The 27,368-nt window shown below is 41.9% G+C and overlaps 1 protein-coding gene and 1 long non-coding RNA gene across 3 annotated transcripts in view; both read left to right on the forward strand.

Annotated features, from left to right (window-relative positions):
• LOC143117461 (phosphatidylinositol 3-kinase regulatory subunit gamma-like) overlaps positions 1–27,368 on the forward strand; it is a 75,509-nt gene that overhangs the window by 7,781 nt on the left and 40,360 nt on the right. For both annotated transcript variants that reach the window (XM_076279206.1, XM_076279207.1), the window contains exons 2-6: positions 4,016–4,803; positions 22,659–22,754; positions 23,412–23,486; positions 24,055–24,186; positions 25,135–25,330. In XM_076279206.1, coding sequence (XP_076135321.1) covers positions 4,476–4,803; positions 22,659–22,754; positions 23,412–23,486; positions 24,055–24,186; positions 25,135–25,330 — 827 coding nt within the window. In that variant the 5' untranslated portion in view covers positions 4,016–4,475. The remainder of the gene's footprint in view (positions 1–4,015; positions 4,804–22,658; positions 22,755–23,411; positions 23,487–24,054; positions 24,187–25,134; positions 25,331–27,368) is intronic.
• On the forward strand, positions 6,546–7,972 carry LOC143117462 (uncharacterized). Its single transcript, XR_012985982.1, has 3 exons — positions 6,546–6,711; positions 6,841–6,933; positions 7,425–7,972. It is a non-coding gene; the product is annotated as an uncharacterized LOC143117462 (long non-coding RNA).

The following is a 27,368-nucleotide window of genomic DNA, read 5'->3' on the forward strand; positions in this document are numbered from 1 at the left end:
AAACGTTTTGCAGGGGGACGTGTAATACTGATAGCCGGTACCCCGAGAGGCTAGAAAATGGGGTATATTTTCATCAACAGTAGCCTACAGGACGTCTCTCGCGTTTGCAACAGCTCGACGTAATGTAGGCTACTAAGCCAACAACGTGGGCACAGGTTCCCTGTTAAATCCCAAGATGAAAATGCTCATTAACCAACTACTATATTCTTACTACATCAAATATTAACGTAACCTAACATATCTTAGTATCAATCTTCCGCTAGCTAGCTAGCATTAACGTCAGTGGTTTTTGCACGGCTACTCGCCACAACGGCTTGTCACCATGTATGTATTCTAAAGTTTTGAATACACCCCTCCATAGCATAATTAAGTCCCTTTTGATAGCTTCTGGAGGAAAGTAAATCCTTTATCGACCAAAACGTCCTCAAAGCCTGCTTTCATATACTGTCAGCTGCCATTGTCCACAATGTATTTCTAATCAAGTCTGGTTTGTTTGTCCGAGTTTTCACACGGTAACAATGGGGGGCGGGGCTTAGCGACAGGTCAATTGGTGCAAATGACAAATAGGGCAGGCTATATCGCTGTCATTGAGAACTTGACCAAACCTGGTCAGGGCTCAATCCTTGCTTTTTTTTCTCTTATGTCATCAAACAATACAAAACCACCAAGCATTACAGAAGCATCACTGTAGTTCTTACATCCATCCAAAATTCTGTGCAACTCACATAAATCTATGCAAATAACTGAAATATGGTAGGCTACATAGCTGCCATTGTGAACATCAATTGGCCAAACCTGGTCAGGGCTCAATCAGTGCATTTTTGTCTCTTTATGTCATCAGACAATACACAACCACAATGGTGTGTACATAGCTGCCATTGTGAATATTAAACCCATAAACAAATGCCTAAAACCTTTGGGGTGTACTACGAATCTCGATTAGTGGGTTAGCGAGGTATGTTGCGCTCAAAGCCAGGCTATGCTGTGACATGAAAGTTGATCTGTTTTAGTGTCGCTATATCACCATGGTATCTTATGCTGTCAACCAAACCTGGTCGGGAGGAGGTTATGTGCTAAGTTATAGCTCAAATCGTGTAATCTACCGCACACTGACCAATCAATTGTCTTAAAAACGAAGTTCTCACGTGTAGGAATCTGTCATATATCTTACAGGTGGAGCTCCGCCTCTACTAACATTTTGGATCTCGAATGCGCTTTAATAGTGCTGTGCGTGCAAATATCCCACTATGGACGTGCATACCATACAACAACTGATGACAATTGATTTATTTGATGTTAAAGGTTAGACACAAAAAACCACCGCAGTGTAGATGAAGCTATCGCCAGAGCCCGTTTACGGAGAGCCGGATCACTCCCTATTAACTCCATTGTACCTGCAATCTGCTGCAGTTCCGCTAGGGGTGATCACGAACAAGTGCAAAAACAATGGGGGTCTATGGAGCTAGACGGCTAAATGTGTCTCTTTCACCTGGTTGTCGTTGACAAATCGAAGATTGGATTGTGGTTTCTGCAAGATCAATATGGATTATAGGTCAAAAGTTGAATGAACGAGTACTTACGTCCTTTCGATTTCTTACAGGTTGGGTCGTTGTTGCCCGCAACTCACTAGCTTGCTGCTAATGAATGACGTCATTGACGCATTTGAAAGGCTTTTTAGAACAAATAAGTGACTCAAAAAATATAATACTCAGCGGTGTATATTTTCTCTGCCCCCTCTTTCGCATGCAACATTCCAATTTCTGGCCAAAAAATTATATCCCGAGAAAAGTGGATTTGAGGGGTACAGCTCCATAGACCTCCATTCATTCTGCACTTATTCGTGAGCGCCCTCATGTGGAACTAGAACAGGAACTGCAACCAGTTCAGAAACCGGAAGTTTCCCGAGAGTGGCGGTTCTCCCCTTATTAGACATTCTCTGCTATCGCTCATGAATGCGGAAGTAATTGTTTTTAAATAGAGGTGGTCTTGTGCGTCTCCACGTTACACGATTGGCCAAAGTCATCCCAACACCGAGAACGCGCACAGATCTGAGCTGAAAGCCTAGTTTGACAAATATATCACATAACTGCAATCGTAGTACCACTTAACGTATACCCCTGAGTCAAGGCTTTGTCAAGCCTCGATATGTCTAACGTGCTTCGTAGTATACCCCACTTGTCAGGGCCCAGAGGGAAATAAAAAAATATTTGCCTGTACAGTTGGCGGCAAGCTTCTCTATTAGCCTACATTTCTCCCGATGAGTTAACGGCCGGAAGTGAACCTCACCAAGCCATACTGCACAGAAATCTTGTCAAAGAACGAAAAAATTTTTAGATAAATGTTTCTGTTTCCGGAACATAAAACATGTAAAGTTTCTGGTTTTGTTTCTGTTCTCAGCAAAACATCAAAAGTTTATGGTTTTCGTTTTCGTTCCCATGAACCGGTTCAAAACAGGTTAATCTATACAACCAAAGGTGGCACTGTGGTAACCATATAAAACATATTCATCTCAATGGTGCATTTTGCCCATGCCCAGGGTGGAAAATAAAAAAGAAAGATTTGCATAAGACAAGTCAAATTGGTGTCTTTAAAAAGAAGGGATCATGGAGAATAAAGAAACAAATCTTTGTATATTCCCACAAGGTGTTAGGGTGCTCTGAAAATGAGAACCAAAATGATTTTTCAGATTGTGAGGTCTGCTGTTCAGACCCTGAAGAAATTTATTTTCTGTTCATTGCTTTTTGTGAGAGTGTTTATACTTATCTCAATAAGGAAAATAAATCAAGAGCCTATGTTGAGCACAAATATGTCTTCTGAAGGCTTAAACAAAGCCCAGCCAAAAACTCCAATAAAATGATTTACTTTGATCAACTTTGAGGGACAGCTATGACCATGCAGGATCATCCAGACCAAATGTGACGATTTTGCTACATACTATTCCTATTTATGTACCAGCATGCAAAAGTTTAGCCTCCTACTGTACATGGTTTAGTTCTTGCGCTATGGGCTTGTGAACTTTGACAAAAAAAAAGAGGCAGAACAAAATTGACACCCCCCTCCCCCCGTAAAACTGGCTGTATCTTGGAAAGTATTGATCTTACATAAAAGTAATTTCACAGTGTGTCTCCTGGGTAACATAGGTACACCTGGTAATTTTTTCAGAATTTGAGACCTAAGTGCGTGGGCCCTGGATGAATTGACGTGGAATGACCCTGGTTTATTTTTCCAAAAGCATCATCTCCCCCCATCCCATCCCCTCCCAATGGCAGGTGCCTTTTGTTGGATACACACCTGCTAACTACGGTCCATCAAATGTGTGCCTGCATTTCGTTGAGTGGCAGCCTAAATGATCATCTGCCATTCACATGCTTTTTGTGTGCTCCTGCAAACTAGTCAAATACTGTATGTACCTATTGCATTTACGTAAAGAGTTTGGAACAAAGTTCATCCTCATGTCCTGGTCTTAACCCCATGTCCTGGTCCTGGTCTCAACCCCATGTCCTGGTCTCAACCCCATGTCTGGGAACGATACATGGACTCCTCATCGCCACTCCATTGCATTTACCTTGAAAAGTCGAGACAGGACCAATCGTCAAAATTTCGGTGTCGACCACTCTAGTTAATCCAAAACAAACCAGAAAAGGGACTCAAAGTGCTAAATACCGGAATTTTCCTTTAAATATAGCCTATCTGTAAATATTAGATGATCAAATGATTTACAGTTCTATGTAATATGTCATGTTTCATGTTTTTTTAATGTTTCATAGTATACATACAGTGATGCCAGTCTACTGCTGTGAATAGGCTAAATACAACTTTGATAATTTTTATATGCTACTACTGTATAGTTAACTTTGGCCTTGGTGCCTTTGTGCCCCCCACCAAATATGCCCACCTGAAGGCCAAGTGGCCTTGCCCCTAAAATGGTGAAATTCCAAACCTGTGCATGTGTCTGTTGCCTGCTGATCATCCTCTCTCTCTCTCCCTCTCTCCCTCTCTCTCCCTTTCTCCATAGACAAACCTGCCTGTTGACCAGGGGGACTGAATGACGGACAACCTAGCAAGCCAATCTACAGCGAGTGGTGCCTCAGACCTCGCAACCTCATTGGTCAGCTACAGGAAGTAACCATAACTAGGTCACTTCCTGTTTCCTGTACGGCCTGAGCACAGAGCTGTGTGTGTGTGTGTGTGTGTGTTTATTAGGGAGAGTGTGTGAGTAACACAATGGGGATGCCATCCCTCTGTTCCATCATACGGCTCAAGTGTAGCTCTGAGCCAAGGAGTAGCCCACACTGTCCTGCCATCAACACGGGCCAGCACTGACCCCCCACCCCCACACACACACACACATACACACACAGTCTAGTCTCTCTCACACACACACACCACACCAGGAACATGGCCCCTCTCCCTGCTAGCTGATAGGAGACTCCCAGAGCTGCTGCTCCTGCTGCTGTTCCACTCACGGCCTGCAGATGGCAGCAGAGGACGGCTTCCAGTTCCGCGCGCTCTTCGCGTGGGGGCAGGAGTGGCCTGGAGACCTGGCGCTGGCCCCGGGGGACCTGCTGACGGTGGGGCCAGGGCTAAGCCACGACGAGGGCTACAGGCAGGGGTCAGAGGTCGCCCCTGCGGGCCTGGGTTGGCTCCTAGGGGTCAACGAGCGCACAGGCGACAGGGGCAACTTCCCCGGCACCTACGTGGAGTACGTAGGCAGGGTCAAGACCGATATGCCCACTCAGATGCCGTGTCTACAGAGGCCGCTGCCCCCAACACCACCAACATACACCAAGCGAGGAGAGACAGGTGAGTGATTTATTTATACACACACACACACACACACACAGACACACAGACACACACACAGACCCACAACCTTGTCATGTACAGTTTGAGATGTGGTCTGTTGCATGTTCTAGACTGTCCTGTACTGAATATTGGAATGGTACACTGTAATCCCACATTTTGTTTGAACCTATAAAAAGGTGTACATTGCACACAAATCTCAGAATATCCCACATATTACACGCCAATTTTGAGTGAGGAGAATGGTTTTCATGAATTTGTAGAATCAACTGGGATCTTTCAGTTGTATCAACATTCTGAGCAACAGGTGGCCCAGGAAAGAAGATTTGATTGGATTCCGCCAAAATGCACTTTTTTCCACTCCCAAACCCGGGAATTTCCCGCAGACGACGGAGATAGAAGTCACGGACGGTTCACGACATGAGAGCAAGACACAGACTGCTTAAAATTGGAGCAAGACAGAAAAAAGCCAAGGTATACCCCCCCCCCCCTTTGTTTCTTATCTTGTTATCCGATTACCAACATAAGTTTGTCATTAGATAGCCTCCGCTAAGTAGCAGTTTAGCCAGTAACTGTAAATAAGTTAATTCGCCATAAGTTCATTCGCTATTACCAAACGGGCTCTGCTATTACATAGGCCTACGAGTGAACATGCTAACTTAACCTACTATCGCTGTTCCATATCAATGCTTATGAATGGTAATTATAACAACCATAGTAGGACGACGGTTGAGTCTGGAGGCAGGCTTTGCAACAAAGGAATCAACTGTAAACAAGCTAACTGTCCATGCTATCAATGAAAGTTGTACAACAAGCTGAAATAGTGGGCTTCTTTTTAAACGGAACCGCGTGTTTCCTTTGCGTGCTATAAAGGCATGGCTTTACAGTTGCAACCGGGGGATAAGCGGGATAACGGCCTTCTAGGTGTGTCCAGTTATGGTAGCCTATTAATGGACACGGGTGGAGGCAACTCCGCTGCGCGTCGGGGAGTTCTTTGCCCCTCGCCCGCATAACAGGACACTTCGGTGGTCGTTATCCCTTAGCCTACATAACGTTCCGTCTTTCTAACGACATGCTAAATTATGCAGCAACATTAAAATAAAGAAGGAACATAAACTGGAAATGCAAGTATCACGCATTTAATTGCGAGAAGAGAGGACAAATATTAAAGCATTAAGTTATAGATTGCATGGTAGCTGTACTAGAAGCGAACCGTTTCGTTGTCCTTACAATGAGTGAGTGTGCACGTTTAAGTCCTTTGGCACGCTTAGGACTCACATGTCCCGGTTTCATTTGCCAGGTCCATCACAGCAATCTGCCCTTCACGTTGTCGCTTAGAAGAAAGGAGGTTGTGATGGACAAGCCTCCTGTGAGCCAGATGATACAGCATTGGCCAGCACTCTTTGTTGAAAATCAGGTAAGGTTTGATTGTCTCTGTTAATGTCTGTAAAAGTCTAATATAATGCAGCCATGTGAAGTTAACATAATATTACTGTAGCCTTTGATGTCACCCACCAACACACACCCACCCTCACATACACACACACACAGGTATGCCCTCGGCCCCCCCTCACACACAGGTAGGCTACATCCCCCTCCATCATTTCAACACCCCAATTCCTTTTATGAGTACATGACAATAAACAAAAAACAGAGTAGATGGGACAGCCCTGTAATATGAAGTGTCAAGCTAACTACATAAATGATTGTTCACAGTGTCTTGATAAACATGATTTATTTCTGTCTCTGTTTCAGGTCTCCCAGGAATTCAGCAGAGTGGTAGGGAAAAACCTGAAACAGGAATTCTCTGAGTCTCTGGATCGTCTTTGCCCTAAACTTGTTGAAATCATCAGGTCAAAGAGAGGTCTAAAGGGACAACTTCTGGATGGTCTGTTGCGCCAAACAAAGGTTTGTAAGCTGAAGTGATACTACTGATTTTGGTGTATGGATGTCTTGAATGATAGCTGTCTGCAATGTCACTGTCTCTAATGTTACTGTTTTAATGTCTCTAATGTCTCTGCTTTCACTGCAAACCAGACATCGGACACTGCTGACATCAGATGCCTTGTCCTGAGAGGGCTTCCAATACTCTTTGATGACAACTCCGCTGATTTCTTCAAGACTTGCTTTGTAAGTAGTATCACTGAAGTATAATTCTTCAGTTGTTAGATATATAACTAAGGCCAATAATGCCATGAAGAGTGAGTTAATTTGCTGTAAGACATTTGTGGTTCATCCTAATGGGACACGAAATTACAATTTATACTATAATATAAAATGTGAAATCAGCATGCCATTCCTTATGTAATCCAGGTTTAATTTCACTTTATAATCTCAAGTCAGTACTCAAATATGTTACTGTGTGATCTGATTTTCCTTACTACCTACAAGCCCAACATGACCACAAAGGTGGCTGGTCACAATTTTCAATCTGGACCTTTTTGTATTTCCAGTCTGAATATGTATTAAGGTCAATGTACAATGCCCAATTATGATGTAATTTGTACTTGATTAGGTTTTAAAAGTAATAACAATGTGCTGTATTTCTAATTAAATAAATAAATATATATATGTGAGTGTGTGTGTGTGTGTGTGTGTGTGTGTGTGTGTGTTATGTTTAGGTCACTAATGACGAGGGCGTATACAGACACATTGGAACAGGAATCCTCTGCTTCACTGAGGAAGATATTGCACCGCATCCTCTGACTCCATCTTCTTGGAGGGGACTCCAAGTGTGTGTGAGCGTGAGTGTGGGAGACGGGGAGAGAGCAATTGTATTGTGTACCTAGCTGTTTGCAGGCTGGTATTGTGGGGATGCTAAAAAGGAAAGTTTTAACACTGACAAATCAGCTGTAAAGTGTGAATGTGAGTGAGTGTGTCTGAGTGAATGTGAGTGAGATGGGGAGAGAGCAATTGTATTGTGTACCCAGGTGTTTGCAGGGTGGTATATTGTGGTGGAAGTTAATGTTTATAATAATACCTCAGTGTTTGTGTGTGTGCACCTCTTCAGTGTTTGTGTGTACACCTATCCAGTGTTTGAGAGTGGTACGTACTTTTTGACTGCCTTGTCAATGCCCATGTTCATTTTTTGCATAAAGGTGCATTTTGATTAGCTGTAATATAAATCCTTTGTGGATGTGTGTGGGGTCTGGCCCATTTTGCCTTTTGCCACTTTGGGAAAGGTCTAGATCAGCTGACACTTTTTTTAATATATATATATATATAGTGTGTTCTTTAAATTGTATTGATGGTGTATTCTACATCTGTGTGTGTATAGAGTTTCTATAGAGCTTGTATTTCTATTCTCTGTGATTTTGATATTGATCAGATGTATTTTGAACTCTGAAAAAGATTGTTGAGTTGAGTAACAATTGAATAAACACTCAAGTGTTCTGAATAAAAACTGTTTCTTTTACTTTCATAGCTTAAGCAGCCTAAAACACATTTAACTATAAGAAATGTCTAATGAACGTTTAATTAAATTAAAAAGACATTTTATGCTGACTTAACTAAAAGTTCAAGTTAAAATAGTAAGTATTTATAAGTTACATAAACATACATTGAAGGTATTCTTTCATCGCAAGTTGACGTTGTTGTAACATGCAAAACTAGTTTATTGTACTAAAATTTATCATGCATTACTATTTGGCACATGTCGTACACTTGACGTAAATTTGTTCGTTTATTGAACAATACCTAACATAAAATATTTAGGGCAACGTGTTACCTCGAAAATTTTATGTTTATTGAACGAATTAGGGTTTACAGTGTACTGGAGCCAGTGTGTGGGTTATACTCGTGTGTGTGTGTGTGTGTGTGTAGGTGGCTTTCATTTATGTTGTGTAATTTATGTTGTGTAAATAAGGTTAGAATGCTTTGGGGCAAGAGAGTTGTGTGTAAATAGAATGCTTTGGCGTATGCTGTTGAAAAGAAAGCCATGCATCCAAAGAAGTACTTTTTGAATCAATTAAAAAAAAAAATCATAGAGACACAGGCTACCGAACAATCTTCTCCAGAGCAATCCGCATGAATGGACAGACAACCAGTATGAACACTTGCGTGTGCACCAACCAGCGGAATATTCCACATTGCCAGCTTTCGCTGGGCCTAGCAAAAAAGCTACTACTACTACTATTGCGGCCGGTCACCCATTTAAAATCTTCAGTGGACTGTACCTCATACGCAACGTATCTCGTGCCACGTTATTACCGGCCATGCCGACTATGAGCAGGGGCAGCGGAAAGTGAAAGTAACGGGCTGCGATCGCACAGTCCAGGTTACTGGAGGCAGGATGCAACTTTTAAAAATAACGAATCCCGACGCAGCAAACACCTTTTACAAATAACAAATCCCGGCGCAGCAAACAACTTTTACAAATAACGAATCCCGATTTTCACTCCTATGCTGTCTGGGGCTTTTGCCAAAAGCACGAAATACAAGCCACAGTGAAAAACGGGGGTCTTCTGATCCTATAAATCTAATGAAAGAAATGTGCATGTCAGGCACGTGCAGAGAAGGGGGGCTACAGGGGCTCTAGCACCTGCCCTTTTGCCCCTTTGATGTCCAAGTGCCCTTTTAACAAGACCCGTTTTTTACTTTTTAAAATTTGTAATACTTCCGCTAGTTCCAACGTGAATATTCGCTAAAATGTCTGATTAATAGTTTGTGAAATTAGAAATTTACAATAATAACAATTTTCTGTGTTAATTGAAATGCCTTGCGGCCACCAATCCGTGACGTCATACATTCAGTGAACTCTCAGAAGGTGCACGCAGGCACAGTGCTGCAGGAGACGTTTGGGAGCACGGTAAGGTCACTTGGCAGGTAGCCTATCTGAACATGCAATAGTATTCAGCTTAGAGATAGAGAATAAAATGTTTAAAGTTGTTTTATGTTTAATGAAGTAGGCTATCAAACCCGTTTTAACCATGTCATGGTCCATCCATTTCAATAACCTGGCAGGTTCGAAAATCTAAGGCTGAACGTTCATAACATATTCTGTTTAGGTTACTATGTTATAGTAGCTTAGGTTAGTAGACCTAGTTCATAAAACAGAGTAGGCAAACCTTTTCTAAATCGTCATAAGCCGACGACATAGGCTACTGTAGTTGTTTAACTAAGCCAACTCCACACGTCGTTCTTTGTTTACAGTACACGCACAGCACGTGAATCTGCAAGACACCAGCTTGCTAATGGTGGTAGTTCACTGTGATAAACATTAAAATTATAGCCTGACAAGCCAGACTAGGCAATAACATATTTGCTGCCGCTAGGGTCAGGGTTAAATGCCGCACCCATTTAAGTTTTAAATAAATGTAACACGTTTTCTGAAAATTATGGAAGCCCGTTTGCGCCACATAAAGACAAAATTCTGATCTATTATATCTCATTATTGTGAGATACTATCTCGTTATTCTGACATAGTATCTCGTTATTCTGACATAGTATCTCATTATTGTGAGATAGTATCTCGTTATTGTGAGATAGTATCTCATTATTGTGAGATACTATCTCGTTATTGTGAGATAGTATCTCATTATTCTGAGATACCTATCTCGTTATTCTGACATATTTCGCTATGACTAAATAGGAAATGCTTTGCCCCTTATATTTCCGTGGTCATTCAAGATGGATTCGATCATTGAAACCTATTTTCGACGTGGTTTTACAAACACCGAGATACAAACGCTTTTACATGAAGAGCATAATATTGAAATAAGCCTCCGCACTTTACAGAGAACCTTGCAAAGAAAGCACCTCTGGCGTCGGCGCAATAAAACTGATGTTGCTGAAGTTGCAGAGTTCATCCATCAGCAACTCCAGACTTCGGGTCAATTGCATGGCTATAGATGGATGCACCAGAAGTGCTGGATGGCTGGCATAATTACGGACCGAGAAACTGTCCGTCTGTTGTTAAGACTAATGGATGGTGGTGGAGTAGATTTGCGAGCAAGACACCGCTTGAGACGCCGTCTGTATGTCAGTCGTGGGCCGAATTATGTGTGGCATATAGACGGATACGATAAACTGAAGCCGTACGGCGTCTGCATCAGTGGCTGTATAGATGGCTTCTCGCGAAAGATAATATGGCTTGAAGCATACAAAACCAACAGTGATCCACGCATTATTGCTGGGTACTACTTAGATGCTGTGACATCGGCGAGTTGTCCACTTAAGGTCAGGTTAGATCACGGAACTGAGAACGGTCACATTGCAACAATGCAAAGTTTCATGCGAGGCACCGATGATGTCATTTCAGCCGATTCTGTAATTATGGGTCCAAGCACAGGCAATCAAAGAATCGAACGCTGGTGGTGTACCTTGCGTAGTGAATGTATTCAGTTCTGGATGGACCATTTTGATCAGATGAAGGCAGATGGACATTTTGATGACAGCTTCACTGACAAGTCATTAATCCAGTTTTGCTTTCAGAATACCATTCAGGTTGGTTGACCTTCATCACTTACACTTCTCTCTTCTCCTTCTCTGAATAATGGTTACCAATGTCCATGCCTGATCCTGACATAGGCCTATCTGCTTCAACCTATCTGGTTGAAATTGCGCACAAGTCGCACTATGTGCGCGCTGCGCCCTCACCATTTTCTCTCCAATGCTTCTTATGCAACATAATTGTTAATCTCATTGGCAATTTGACCTAGAAACATAGGCTAAACTAAAACTGAAGATAGGTTAATGAATGAAACGCTATTAGGCAAATAAAGTTGTCCAATTATTTCTTATTGGGACGCGCACATTGGTGATGAATGCATGTATGGTTTGCTCTTATAGCCAAGGCTAAAGCGCTTTTTGAAAATCACAGATAGCATTGCAGTGAACAAAGTGTACACAAAAAGTAGCAAAAGAAATATAGCCTACGTAGATGCAAAGGAGCAGTCAAATTCGTTCAGATGGTTGATGGGTTTTTTCTTTGCGTCATGCAACTTTTAGGCCTATAATAACCAGAACCCGGTTAAAAATGAGAGGTTAAAAATGGTATGGCCCACACTAGGGGTGTCTGGAATAGTTTTTGTTGTTGTGAGAATGCTATGTCATTGTGAGCATGGAAATCTTATTATAGAGATAGAGAGTCTTTATTGTCCCATATATTCTTTTTCACACATATCATCATTTCGTTCCATAAAAAGATAGCAGCATTTGGTATTAACATCACAGCCTCATACATATATAATAACACACGTAACATATAACATAACACACACCCATACCCCCCCCCCCCCTCTCTAGTTTCCCTCCCTCCTCAACACAGTGCAAACAAGGTGGACAGTGCAGACAAAACATAAACACAAGAATAGTGGATTGTCACAGGAGTTTGTTCAGTGCAGTGATGGCTGAGGGTACAAAACTTTTTTGAAGTGCGCTTTTTTCCAGTCCAGGGCTCTGTATCTGCAGCCAGATGGGAGGAGGGTGAAAAACCGGTTCAGGGGATGGTCAGGGCTGCTTACTATGGTGCGGGCAAGGCGTGTGGTGGCTGTGTCATTAGCATCAGTGAGGCTGGGGGTGGGAAGTTGTATTATCTTGGATGCTAAGTGTGAGATTTTAATGCGTTTGTTCTTGCTGGTGACATTTAGTATGGTGAAGAAACAGGGGGAGCGGTAGAGTAGAAGGGGTTGGATGATGCTTTTGTAGAGTAGCAGAAGGAGATGGGGGGCAACATACAGTGATATTAGTGTTCGTATGGCATACAGTCTCTGTTGTGCACGTTTCTGTGTGCTGGTGACATGTTCATTGAAGTTAAGCTTATTGTCAATGGTGAGACCAAGATATTTGAAAGTGCTGACCTGTTCAACTGGTTGGCCACGGATGGTGATGTGGGTGAGTCCAGGGGGTGATTTTGATGCATGAATGACCAGTTCTTTTGTCTTGTCAATGTTGAGTTGGAGGTAGTTATCAGAGCACCACCGTGCAAAATCTGTGATGGACTGGTGGTGAGCTGTGATGGAACTATTATCATTTTATTTTCAAATAATAGTAAAATTATCTGACCCCCCCCCCCCCCTCCCCAAAAAGAAAAGGAACAATTTGCAGTAATTTGACTGTTTCATGTTCCATGTACCTGTCCTATGCCACACATCAACTCTCCTGTGCCACCTGCCTATTGTCCTGTACTGTCCCTCACCACTGGCTTACACCCCTGTGCACTGTCCTTCAACACTCATACTGTCTTGTAACAATTGCTTACTCTCCCTGGCACTCACCCACTGTAACCGGTGACACACCTACTTTGACTGTATGTACCAATTTAAAAGTGTCACAGGACAGTAGATGAGGGGTGTGGGACTGTGTGCAGAACAGTAGTGGCATGAGCCACCAGCAACAACAGTTTTTCTCTCTGTGTCTATAATCACCCTGAGGGTGTTACAGTGTAAGGAACGTCCATGCAAGTTACATATAGCCTAGGCCTACTGTCCAGAATATCAACAATTCCACATTAATGGCTTTTATAATTAAAATACTTTCTTAAGTTTTGCCATGTTCATTTAATAGGCTACTTTAATTTAAAATACCGTTGATCACATCTGTATGTAAACATGTTTTTTTTTATTACTTAAATCTTTAGGAGGAGCTTGATGAAGTTGCTGTTGCTTGGAATGACCACCGCATAAGGGCTTCTCACAATCCTAGGGCACCAAATGGTCGCCCCTCCATGCTGTATTCAGTTCCCCATCTGTACGGGGGTCAAAACTTTGGTCAGGCAGTTGACCAAACAAAGATTGACATGTGCTTGGAGCAATGTAGCTTTAAAGATTACCCTTGTGATGTAGATTTCTACCACATTTGTACAGATCTCATGGCAGAGCACAACCTTACAATGTCCAATGACATATTTAAAATCACTGACCTTTACCTGAATCTCCGTGAGTTTATTCGACTTGGGCTAAGGGAAGGAGTGTAAGGATTTAAGTGTAGTAATACTCAGAACAGCTCGTGACGTTTCTAAATCTGGATGTATGTATGACACATGTAGCCTATAGCCTATCTCTCATGTTAATCATCACAATATGTGTGAATAGGTGTGTCTGACTTTAACAATGGGAAAGATGAGCCAATCATAGAACTTTGTATTTCTGGTGGTCCTGGATCACGCTTTTGTAATCTGTATTTAAGGCCAGTGAGTTCCTTTGTCTCATCAGATTTACCAGTGAAGGCCCTTGTGGCCAACACCTTATTTCTCCCTTGCCACACGGCATTGTACTGAATAAAAGCCTGATTTCCTGAGTTCCAGAATTTGACCCAGTCTGAGTTTTCGTCAAGCAATATTTGCTTTCACCTTACAAATAATGTAAATTTAAGAAGAGATTAAGAATAATTCGATTTTTAATAAAATCTCACTGCATCAACTGTGAAAACATTCACAGCACCCTGTCAACTGACAGTACACAAGTTGTTATAATACCACATAAAATGAATTCATGTGATTTGCACAGAACCTGTACCACTATCATGTTCAATAATAAGCCCTATATTAATGGGTAAAAGCTCATTGAATCTAAAAACAAAAAACATTCAGAGGACCTTACAACTCCTCACAGCATACTGTACTGTATGTATACCGACATTAAGATAATGTGAACTAGTAAAAGCTCACAACAGTAAACATATTGATTACAAACTCACTATCTCAACCTGCATCAGTATCAAATAGACTATTGGGGGATTGTTATGTAATAATAAACAAAACCTCACTGCATACTGTATGACATGAAGATAATGTGAACTAGTAAAAGCACACAACACAGTAAACATATTGATCACAAACTCATTATCTCAACCTGCATCAGTATCAAATAGACTATTAATGCATGGGGATTGTTAACAGCACAGAAATGGATATCAAGAACATATTAGTACATCACAGTGTAAAACCTCTCAGATTTTACAGAAACACAGTGCTTCAGTGTCACACTATGTCCATAACCCACACGTTGGATTCCAGAACTTTGTTCATTTCTGAACTGAAGTCCGGGTAATTGTCATAATGAACAGACAGCTCAAGCACACAGCCACATGTGTGTGCTACAGGACGTCGCTGAAGTCCTTGGAGTTGGTTGAAGGTAATGGTTATTGTCTTCCCCAGAAATAAATCTGAGCCGGTGCAGAATCGGAGGAAGTTACACAGATGGAGTGTATCAGCATTCTTTAGATAGGATGTCAGGTGCTTCTGCATGTTTTTTTGGGAGAAGTCAAGGGTGTCTGGAAGGTACAATGACTTCAGCACTTTTTTTGCTGTTGGTTGAAGTGCTTCATAAACTGGGGTGAGGTCCCCCAGGCTGTCCTTAACTCTGCCGAGAGGCTTCATCCACTTTTCAATCACATAGGCAGGCTCTTGAATAAGAGTTTTGTGTGCCAGTTCCTGGAGGACGGCATTTGCATTCTCAGCTGTTGGTAGCTTCCTACAGTCGTAGGTACCAAGGACTTCAATTAACTCCTCTATATCCTCAATCATATTTGAGCGCCAAGAGTCAATTAATGATCGATCAGAAGGAGGCAAGTATTTCATAAAGTCTTCCAAAACACTGCTCCTTGTAAATCCGAAGGCAGCTTGCTCTATTATAGTAGGGGCAATCTTCACTGGGAGATACCGCTCTCTTTCCCATCCAAAAGCAAGTATACGGCCAACACTCTCCCACTCCATTTGGCCAAAGTCATGGCGAAGAAAAGGCACTTTCAGTTCATTTCCAGTTGTGCATTGGTCCAAAAACTCACCCCAGAACTCAGACAGACAATCTCTAACAACCCCTCCTGAGTCAAGCCCTTTCTCATGTGTTCCATCTGGAAGAACAAACTGGATTTGTACATCAGCGCTCATGATTTGGTCATTATAAAAATGCCCAATAAGCTGTTTAAGAACCTGCCCTCTGTGGATGATCAATAACACATGTTTTCTCTCCACTGGCATGCCTTGTGGAGACACTGGCAATGTGTCATCCAGTTCTTGTTCAACATGATCAGAGATAGTTCCTGAAGATATGTATACAATGTTGCTGTCTTCCATATCAATCTCGACATCAACAACTGTATCAGCATCAGCTATAACCTCGATTTCAGCATCTTCAAGAACTATATCTTCTTGACTGGTGTGAGGAATTGCAGCAGTTCCTAAAGAGGGAGTGGGCTCGTGTTCAATTCTCTCCTGATCTTCACTCCGATTGGGTTCACCATCTGTTTTTTTCTGTGTACTGATGTAAAACCTGAGCAATGTGAGTCCTGTATCATCATACAACTGCCCAACTGTTACACTATCATTTACTGTCATCTGTTTGTAATCCTTCAAATCAAAATGAAAATCTGCAACGTCCCCCTCAGCATTTCTTCCAGAAGGGAAGAAAAGGTCCATGGCTATTTTGATCAAATCCTTCTTAACAGCATCTTTACACACATCCATTCTTCTTGTCCCCCCACCACGCTTTGTTCTCACTTGCTTGAAGATGCCACATGTGTCGTCATAGTTCATCCAACCCAACTCAACCTTTCTCATGGTTTTACGTGCGTTCTTACTTGGTGGATTTCTCTCTCTCTCTCCTCTCTCCTCTTCATCTTTTTTTCTCTTCTTCAACTTGTTGCTTAAGCGTTGAAAAAGTGTTTCTTTTCTGGTGCTGTTCGCATTTCTCCTACAAAATCCCAGCAGCGCCAAACGATCACCATAAGATGGCAAGAAGGCTCTCAGCTGTGCATCAGTCATTTCCAGAACTGCACTCCTATCAATCTAAAACACCAAGAAAAAATGGAAAGGTCAGGATAAATGTTCCATCGTTAATGTACTGAAAATAAAGAAGTTTAGTTTGATTAAAAAATTTAAATATTCTGTTACAAACCTTCTCACGCTCCATGGTCTCTATTATGTCTCCCGGGACATTTCTCTCTCTGAGGAAGTCAATGATTTCATCCATACTGAGGTGATAAAAAGATGGATTTCAAGACAAAAAGACAAAAACAACAAAATATATCCCACAATTAGCAAAAGTCTACACTCAAGGAACAAAACACTATTTCAGAGCTGCACAATATTGAACATAATGTCAAAAACTTGCAATTGGTCAAAACAAGCCAACATAGGCCTATACTCACATCACTCAATAGATCTGCTTAGGACTGTTTTTGTGTGTGTTTACAGTTAAAACATGGTCTATCTTTACACCCACCAGATGTGATTTTGTCTTTCTATGACTAAAAATCTGTTAGCATTTTGAATGTTTTACACAAAGGGGGCTGACATTGTGCTTGGTTGAGAAAATCTGGGCTTATGTGTTTCTCCTTAAAGTCAAGGGTTTGGCTAACAGTGAGATCATTTCCATTTTTAGTGTGTAACTAAAACGCACTAAACGTCTTGATATTTCCACTTGCACATTTGTGTACAGTGGTCTACTTTAAATCAAGTCATAAGCGGCTAAATACTGCCCTCAAGTGGCAGTAAAGGTAAAACAGCTTGGCTCTTTTGGCTTTTTCTTAGAATTCCGTAGTTAAACCAGGGAGGGTAAAAGCGGTTTTGATCTTTAGTTACGCCACACTGAACGTTCTAAAACAACACTGACTACGTTTACATACAGGCTTATCCCAGATTTGATCATATTCGGATACTTAATACTTACTGTACTGTACAATACTTAGTGTGTTTGTGGCTTTGTGGTAAATTCTGAAGAGAACGCAATGGCAAAATGTGCAATCAACATGCTTCTCAACTTTGGCATGCGTGCACAACGACGAACCAGACCCGTGCTTATGCAAACTTGCAAAGGGCTACCTGAAGCAGTCCTTGCTTGAAGTGCTGTTCGTGGTTTGGTTGAGGGGGGCTGCATGCCGTTCAACACAGTTTCAAAGCATGACCATTGAAGCAAATACCGTCATCACACCTGAACCGAGCAACGGCGGTTCTTGTTGCACTAATAAAATCAGACCACCGATTTCTGACCTTTATTGTCCATGCCTGGCTAGTCCATGCCATGATACTGCTAACATCACCTCATAGGCTGAAGGCAACACAACGTCAACCTAGCCTACATTTGAACGATTTCGTGACATCGCAGGAACAGTACAGGGGTTTTTAACCCATTACCCCATTGTGACTATATGAAATGTATATACAGTTTCCGTCAAGTCTAACGTTACACATTATGCGTGTTAGCAAACCTACACTATCCTAACCCATGCAGCAGGAGCAGGCTAACATTAGCTCTAGTGTTTGCTCAAGGCGCCTGAACTACTGATTAAGGAAACCAACGAAAAATGCTGATAAACATCACCAAATGCCATTAATTTCTGAACATTACGTGTTGGTAAACATCACGGTTCTGACAACACTCTCAATACAGGGGTTCTGAGTAAATAACTTACATTAAGAATGGCAAAATGTGCACCCCATCTGCTCGTCAACTGTGGCATGCGTGCGTGGGCAGCGAAACTGAAATTAATATGCTGCTAATCCTGGTCTATGAACAAGATACTATCTCACAATAACGAGATAGTATCTCACAATAATGAGATACTATCTCACAATAACGAGATAGTATCTCGTTATTGTGAGATACTATGTCAGAATAATGAGATACTATCTCACAATAACGAGATACTATGTCAGAATAATGAGATACTACCTCACAATAACGAGATACTATCTCAGAATAACGAGATACTATCTCACAATAACGAGATACTATCTCACAATAATGAGATACTATGTCAGAATAACGAGATAGTATCTCACAATAATGAGATATCATAGATCAGAATTTTTTCTTTATGTGGTGCAAACGGGCTTCCATAGAAAATGTTGTTCCATGTGCCCTTTTTTTAAATTTGAGCCCCTGCCCCTTCAAAGGTCTCTGTACGCCGCTGGTGCATGTGGCACTTCAGTGCTGTAGCCTTACAGCTGTATGCGAAGAATGTCCTCTAGTTGTAACAATAACAATAATTCATTAGGACAATTTTAGCTAAATCATTAAATATTTTTACCCCACTAATAATGCCCTGAATGGTACGAAACTTCTACAGTAGTACAACTATGTTCTTTACTCATACAATGAGGCACAAGTCCCGGCAAGAAAATTTCCCATTGAAATGAATGGGATTTTATGGATTTAGGTGAAGAGAGTGTACACATAATACATTTTGATCTGTACCATGAAGGGAAAACTGATTCAACTATATAAACCGTATATTTTCTGAAAGCTTAGACCCTCAGGATGTGATCTAACATGACGAGAAACATGTCCCACCCTCCTCATTAGTATGCTGCCCATGCATAACACATTGGGTATTGTTAAATTAAGTGTATTCTGATACATTTTGGGCTGTACCATGAAGGGAACACTAATTACACCGTTAATGTGTTCTCGCGAAAGCACAATTTGAATTGTCTCTGCGAGGAACTCTGGCAATAAGTAATGATGCATGTTACTTTTACCCCTTGCATCGCAAGGAACCAATCACATTGGTGTATCTGATATAGGCAGGCCATGAGGTGAGCTAAACAGATGACGACAGCGCTGAAACGAATCAGTCAGTAAACATTGGTCCATTGATTATAGTGGAAGCTAATTGTTGCAGCAGACGCAACACGAACGGAACGCTTCAGTTACGTGCCTGGTGTAGCTCAGCCCATAATCTTTGTAGATTACCAGGGTCTGGTAGCCTGGGTGTTCCCATGCTGCCTTGCGCGCGATTTGATTCACGCTGCTAAGGCAGCCTGGAGACCATGGAGCAAATTTTCGCCTGAGATAGGAGACCAATCACAGAACAAACGATGATGAGCTATGCACAGACGCATTTGATAGACATCCGTGGCACCCAATAAACGGATCTGGGCATTTTTTTCAAATACGAGAAAATGAACGTTTGGTTCCCAGACCACGTCTCATTGAGAAGTGGTGGCGCTAGCCAGGCTAAGGGTCTGGATTTTCCAGGCTAGATGAGATAGATAGATACTTTATTGATCCCCAAGGGGAAATTCAAAAAAGACTAAGGCTACTAAGAAGCATGGCAGTAGAAATAAATATTCATATCTGTTTAGGTGGGATTGTCAGTAGAAATATATATTCATATGTGTTTAGGTGGGATTGTCTGTAATCCGGCAATTTATGAACCATGATGGTGGGATACTCTGGCTAAACAATTTACAAACATGTATGCAGGCTACTGACATAAATAGTTTACATTTTGGCCCAAACATGTATGCAGGCTTCTGACATAAATAGTTTACATTTCGGCCAGTTCGAGACCATATAGAAATGTGTTTCAATTTAAAAACCGGATTACTCGGGTACCGATTATTGTACAGAGGCATGCTTTATATCCTCAAATTCGGTAAGGCCTGCTGTTTATTGTGATATATGGTTTGCCATGTGTTGAGTGAAGAGTTATTGAGATATTTCACCAAGAGTAATGGGTGTGCAGAATTCAGATTAAACTTCATGCAAATTCATGTTAATTTTCTCCTGAATCGTTTCAGAGCAACTTGCCGCTAATGTCATTTAAAAGCTTAGATTCCCCTCCTTCATGTGATCGGTTTCCTTTGTGGACAGACTGGGTGACATTAACATTACCAACGTGTTTTTCAATTAAGAAACAAGTATTAATGGACAATAGGATATATATTTCTTTCTGTGTTAATATTGACAAGCTGAAGTGCTAGCCAGCTACCTTGCAGTTAACCTTACGTTCGTCATTGACCAGCAGATGAACAGCTAGAGCCACATACAGCCCTGCATTTGTTGCATGTTAATCCAAGAGCTGAGTGATAGCAATTATTTTCATAGAGTAGGCCTGCACAATGAGCTATGTGCTTGTTAAGGGACCTGTCACAAAGAGGATGCTTTGCCATCGTGTGTGTGTGTGAGTGCACGAGAGGGAGAGGGAGAGGAAGAGGTGCATGCGTGATGGCAAGTGTTACGGTTGAATAGTTTAACAAAACAGTTTTAAAAAAGTTCTTAGGCTATTTAAGCATGCAATTTGTGTCCATGTGTAGGCTATAAGCTACACTTTTGAAAACCTAAAAGGCACGTTAATAGCCAGCTCAGGACGCGATTTTGTTCAGGTCGGATTAAATTACTGTTGGCCCTGGGTGCATGTAGTCTTTTCTGACAGTCCGTTTCAAAAAGGAGCAATTAGACTTTTTGACGTTCGCTATCACATAATTTAGGACTTGTCTGTACTTTGTCCGCCGAGATGTCCCGTTATTCACAATTAACGAACGAGGCGGAGGCAGAAAACTCCCGACGCGCAGCACCCGAGTTTGTGGGATAACTAGTAAACAGCATCAGTAACGTGCATCAATCGGGAATTCGCTAAATTCTAACAGATGTTTTTATATCTTTCTTTTTAGTCAACTTTAGCATGGGTTCAAATACTTATTCTCCCCACTGTAGATAGATTTATAGATAGATAGATAGATAGATAGATTGATTGATTGATTGATTGATACTTTATTGATCCCCAAGGGGAAATTCAAGGTTTGTTTTGATTTGTTGAACACTGTGATCCTGAAGGAGAGGCAGGCTGGAATTTGACGGTAGGCTACACTCAGAAAAATAACTCGGCATTTATTTTAACAATATCATCGCGCTATATCGTTGGTATGAAAGAATTTATTTATTCATTTATCTGAGGTGGCGGAACTGTGTTGCGCCCCGTTCTGCCCAACTTTAAGCCCTCTTCCTATTGGCTTAGAAATCCTCATTTACATCTACATAGCACGGGGGCGACTCTCCATGTATGTGCGCCATTTTAAAATAACGGTGGCCAGCTAGGGACATATGCAAAATACAGCTCAGTCTTTGGTGTCTGCATGCATAGAAAAAACATTAGCTTGGATTCATCTGCAAAATTTCCCTACATTCAGCAATGTAAGTTACAAACCCATTTTCTACAAGCCACATGTCTTCATAACATTCCGACATATATTTACAAAATGAATAAAGATAAAAATAACTTTGTTCGTGATCTGTCACTGTCTCACTTGATCTTTAGTCTCTAGACCCAGAGACAGTTGATAAACTAACCTAACATAGTTTTGGTAGAACTAGTAGACTACCACAAAGTTGCTGAACATGTGTTTTTATTTATTGACTGAGTGATCCGCACAAGCATTCCAATGCGCCTGTACGTTGTACTTGAGCAAATGGCAAAAATAGATAGATAGATAGATATACTTTATTGATCCCTAGGGAAAATTCAAGAAATAAACACTTGACTTAAAATAAACACTTGACTTGACTTCAGGTTAGTTTGCAACAATATAGAAGTTTAACCATAGCTGCTACATCAATACGCTGCTACATACATACGTTTTGATTGATGAGGGCCAATTCAGGAACCCAACATTAACTGAGGGCCGCCAAAGGGGCGGGGGAGATAAAAACCTGGAAAATAAATCCCATTTGTAATCATTTTAATCACCAGGTTGCATCTCTACAGTTTATATTTATTGCATTAAACACATTTTAATTCATAACTGAGGCTAAACCTGGCAAAACTTGTGAAAATCTTTCCCCTGTGAAAAAAAAATTGCAATACACACACAATCCCAGGGGTTCTCTACCCTCAACAGACAAATGTGGGATATAACAGTTCTGGTTATAGATGTTATTGCGTGCCGCCAGAAATGTTTCCGTGGGTCGACATTGGCCCCCGGGCCGCACTTAGAGAACCTATGGTTTAAGGGCTCAGCAGAAAACACACAAACACACACACACACAACTTTCCTGAAGGGACACTCAAGAGCAATCGCACCTCAATGTGACAGTCCTCTGATTGCCATAGTTTGTATTCATTGCAAGAAAAATATTAAACCCTTCTGTGCGTGCGTGCATGTGTATGTGTGTGTGTGTGTGTGTGTTTTATAGAGGAGGCCACTGTCCAATCTCAGACCCCCTTGCAGCCCCCTCCTGAGACCCCTCCTCCCATCATCATGAACCTGGTGGAAACGATTGAAAGGAGAGGTACCACACACACACACACACACACACACACACACACACACACACATTCACACACACACACACACACACACACACACACACACACACATATACACACACACACACACACATTCACACACACACACACATACACATTCACACACACACATACACACATATACACACACACACACACACACATACAAACACTCACACACACACACACTCTCTCACACACACATACACACACACACACTCACACACACATACACACACACACACACACACACACGCATGCACACATGCACACACACACACACACACACAATGCACACACACACACACACACATAATACACACACACACACACACAATACACACACACACACAATACACACACACACACAATAGGCGATGATAGGGCAGTGGTAGGGATGGGACTTCAGGTGAGATGAGTGAGATGAGGGCCAAACACAAGGATAGCTGATGACTGGTAATTTTATTATTTTCCAAATTCCATTTTTTCGGATTTAATTTGAGTTGTTTCAGATTTTTTATTTTTTATTTTTTTTACTTGTCTTCACTTATAAAAACTCAGACACAACTCAGACAGTATACTTAGAAAAGCACCTGTGATTATGACATTTTGTCATTTTGACCTTTGACCTCCTGTCCCAGGGTTGGACTCTGAGATGCTCTACCGGACACACACCCTCAGAAATGCAGCTGACCAGAGTGAGAGCCTGAGTGCCGGTCAGTCCTCACAATACACACACACACACTCACACACACTCTAACACACACTCACAGCTCAGTATCCCCCTGTGTGGCCACACACACTCCAACACACACACACACACTCTAACACACACACACACACTCAATACACACACACACACTCTAACACACACACACACTCCAATACACACACACACACTCACACTCACAGCTCAGTATCCCCCTGTGTGGCCACACACACTCTAACACACACACAAACACACACTCCAACACACACACACACACACACTCACAGCTCAGTATCCCCCTGTGTGGCCACACACACTCTAACACACATACAAACACACACTCTAACACACACACACACACACACTCTAACACACACACACACACACTCTAACACACTTGCTCAACGGATGGAAGTCGGGACACAGCAGAAGACCAAGTGGGTTTTGCTCGACTCCTCTATCTTTGTGTGATGGGCTTGTTTGTACTTGTGTCTGTGTGTCTGTGTCTGTGTGTGTGTGTGTGTGTGTGTGTGTGTGTGTTAGGATTAATTTAATGTTTTTTAATTAAATCACAGAAACAGATCTGAACCACAGCAACATCCAAACCCTCTCGCTCCACCTGATTGGCTACCTGCAGGACCTCCCATCTCCCATCATGCCTTTCTCCGTCTTCCCACAGCTGAAGGCCACACTGGCAGAGGGAACAGGTGAGCAAGAGAGGGAGGGAGAGAGAAACAGAGATGGAGGGAGAGAGAGAAATAGAGATGGAGGGAGAGAGAAAAAGAGATGGAGGGAGAGAGACAAATAGAGATGGAGGGAGAGAGATGATGATGGAAGGAGAGAGAGATGGAGGGAGAGAGAGAAATATAGAGAGAGGGAGAGAGAAATAGATATGAAGGTGGTTTATTTTATCAAATGAATCAAACATTTATAATTCAATTTATTGACGTGGGAGAATGATGGTGGTGCATTCTTTGTTTTTCAAAAAGAGATAGATAGATAGATAGATAGATATAGATAGATAGATAGATAGATAGATAGATAGATAGATATAGATAGATAGATAGATACTTTATTGATCCCCAAGGGGAAATTCAAGCAAGGCAGGCAGGAGGCATGATTTTCAATAACGCACACCTACAGCTTCCTTCAGCATGATGCGAACTTCTGGGTACTCAGATTAGCTTCCTTCACACTCGCTAGTCTGTTCCATTGTGTGTTTTTCGATTCTCGTCTCGTCTCATCTCGTCTCGTCTCGTCTCAAAAGGATTCGACTCTCGACTCTAGCTCTAACCCTCGAGGGTCTTCGACTTTGAGACCAGCCATAGTGTGCTTGGAAACATAGCAGTGCTAATAAAGTCGTGCTAATAAAGCAAGAATAAAGAATTTGGGAGGGAGGGAGAGAAAGAGAGATGGAGGGAATGACGGATGGTAGGAGGGAGAGAAAGAGAGAGATGGAGGGAGAGAGGAGTGGAGGCAAAGAGAGAGGGTCAGATACAGAAAGACAGCGAGAAAGATAGAAAAGGCGAGAGAAAGAGAGAGAAAGAAAGAAGGGGAGAAAGAAACAGACAGAGGGATGGTGGGAGGAGAGATAGTAGGGTTATGATTGTGATGATGATGATGATGATGACTGTGTTACTCTTCCTCTTGACTAGGAGCTTCGGCGGGGGTGACGTCGGGTCTGATGAATGTTCTGGAGTCGTGTGGTGTTCCGTTACAGAACCTTCAGACCCTGCAGTACCTGCTGCAGCACCTGGAGCGTGTGTGTCAACACTCCCAACACAACGGCCTGGACACACACACACTCGGTCGCATCTTTGGGCCTCTGCTGCTGCCTGTCCCTCCATCAGGGTACGTGTGTGTGTGTGTGTGTGTGTGTGTGTGTATGTGCGTGTGTGTATGTGTGTGTACAGTGGGCATCGCTTTCAAATGGCCACTTCATTCGCGCATTACGAGGCGTGAAGCTGCGTGAAGCTTTAGTACCACTTTCAGCCACTGTGCGTCGCTCTGCCACTGTACATCGCTCTGTCAGTAGCATGCCTGCCGTCCCTTCTGAAAAATAAGGAGGCTACCAAACATAATTGTTACCGAGAGGAATCCCAGCCTACGAATTCAATAACAAAATAAATCATGCATAATTAAACATTACCTCGATTAAGGCTACTTGGGTTTATGGCTTAAGGCTTGACTACACGGTGGTAGCGAAAATCGAAATCTGCTTTGTTATTGTCAGTGTTGGGGGCAATGCAACTACGCAAATCAATTTGCCTTTAATTTGCCCTACATCTTGACTGCAATGTAGTCAATTGACTGCTTGACATGTCATTTTTATTTTTCTGTACAATAAACAAATACATCTGCTTTATGCCGCAGAATTACATTCATATTTGGCTGACTGCAGACGCGCCACTTCCCTCCCGATATTCCAAGATTAAGATAGTAGCCTATACAAAAAGCATACTATCATAAAGATTTGTTAAAACGAATAGCTATTTGCAATTTGACAAAACACTGGTCCTCATTTTGCGAATGCGAGGATGATATGAGTCTGTTGCATTTAGTTAGATGTTTGAGTCACGTGCATGTTTGAAAACCACTGGCTCGTAATCACAATAATTTAACACACGACAGTTGGATAGCCTACTTCATCATGTCCCCATGCCTACATTTTTGTGAGTAGCATAGAGGTTGTTAAAAACAATAAAGTAGCCTATGTCTCTCCGTTTGGGACATCGAAAACTTATATTTTTAATAGGGTAGACTACAGTCGCAGATGCTGACTGGCAAAGGCCTCGGGATAACACGTTATCTCCACTATCATCAGTCATGCCCCTTGATCAAAGTGGGGAATTAAATAAAAGTTTGAGAACCACTGGCTTAACAAGTTACCTGCAGTCCAGAGCAATATTCTGATGATCGGCGATGATATCGGCAAATGTTTGTTTTCCAAAGTAAGAATTTCACTTGACCATGCACCTTCGACAATGAATAGCTCATTACACTTGTTACTGTTAAACGTAGGCCTAACTGGTATCATTACAAACATTATTCTTTGTCCTAAAACTGGCATATTTTATGGCATTGTGTCATGTAAATTCGTTGCAAAATCTAGAGAAATGTGTGAGGTGGTCAGCGGGGGACAATTGAGACACACATTGGATTGTGTTATTACTTGAACATTCCACACATATCCACAGCTGTGGTAGGCCTATCAGGGGCAGGAGGATTACTGTTAGCGCAGGCTTTATATAACATTCTTCAACAGAAGGCCTCGAAAGCAGGCTTGCCCTGTGGTTTGCACAGCCTACAGTAAATAACAGACCCGCCAGAATGTGCGGTATGATGCTTTTTTACGAGCAAGATGTTTTTGGTGCCCTACGCACACTGCATGTTCTTAAATAACAATGATCATCAGTAATATTCGACCATTAATTTGTGCAAATGGGCAAGCGTGACCACCTTGATTGGCTGATGATTGTAACGCGGGCATGATTCCAAACACCTCCCTTACGATGATGAGTGACAGGTGACAGGTCTCAGAATGCGTGCGCTACACAAGGACGGAAGATGATGAATAACTGGGGCCGTAGGCTATTCACAAAGGCTTTTATCTTACTACTAGGAGTAGGCTACTCCTAAATCGCACTTAAAGATTTTAGCTTGGAGTTTTCTCTTAAAAGTTATTCACAAAGCCTTTCAGACAACTCCTAAACTAGGAGTGAGTCTTTGTTGCTATAGATGAAGTCATTACTCATGCACGAGCTTGACTGAAGTGACCACCTTGATTGGCTGACGATTGTAACGCGGGAATTCCAAACACCTCTCTTCCGATGATGAGTGACAGGTGACAGGTCGGAGAATGCGTGCGCTACAAAAGTAGTGAGAAGGA

This window comes from Alosa pseudoharengus, unplaced genomic scaffold, assembly GCF_046254945.1.
Source record: "Alosa pseudoharengus isolate Yale_2024_CS ecotype anadromous, Long Island Sound unplaced genomic scaffold, YU_APseudo_1.1 YU_APseudo_1.1_scf_11, whole genome shotgun sequence".
NCBI classification, from domain to species: Eukaryota; Metazoa; Chordata; class Actinopteri; order Clupeiformes; family Clupeidae; genus Alosa; species Alosa pseudoharengus.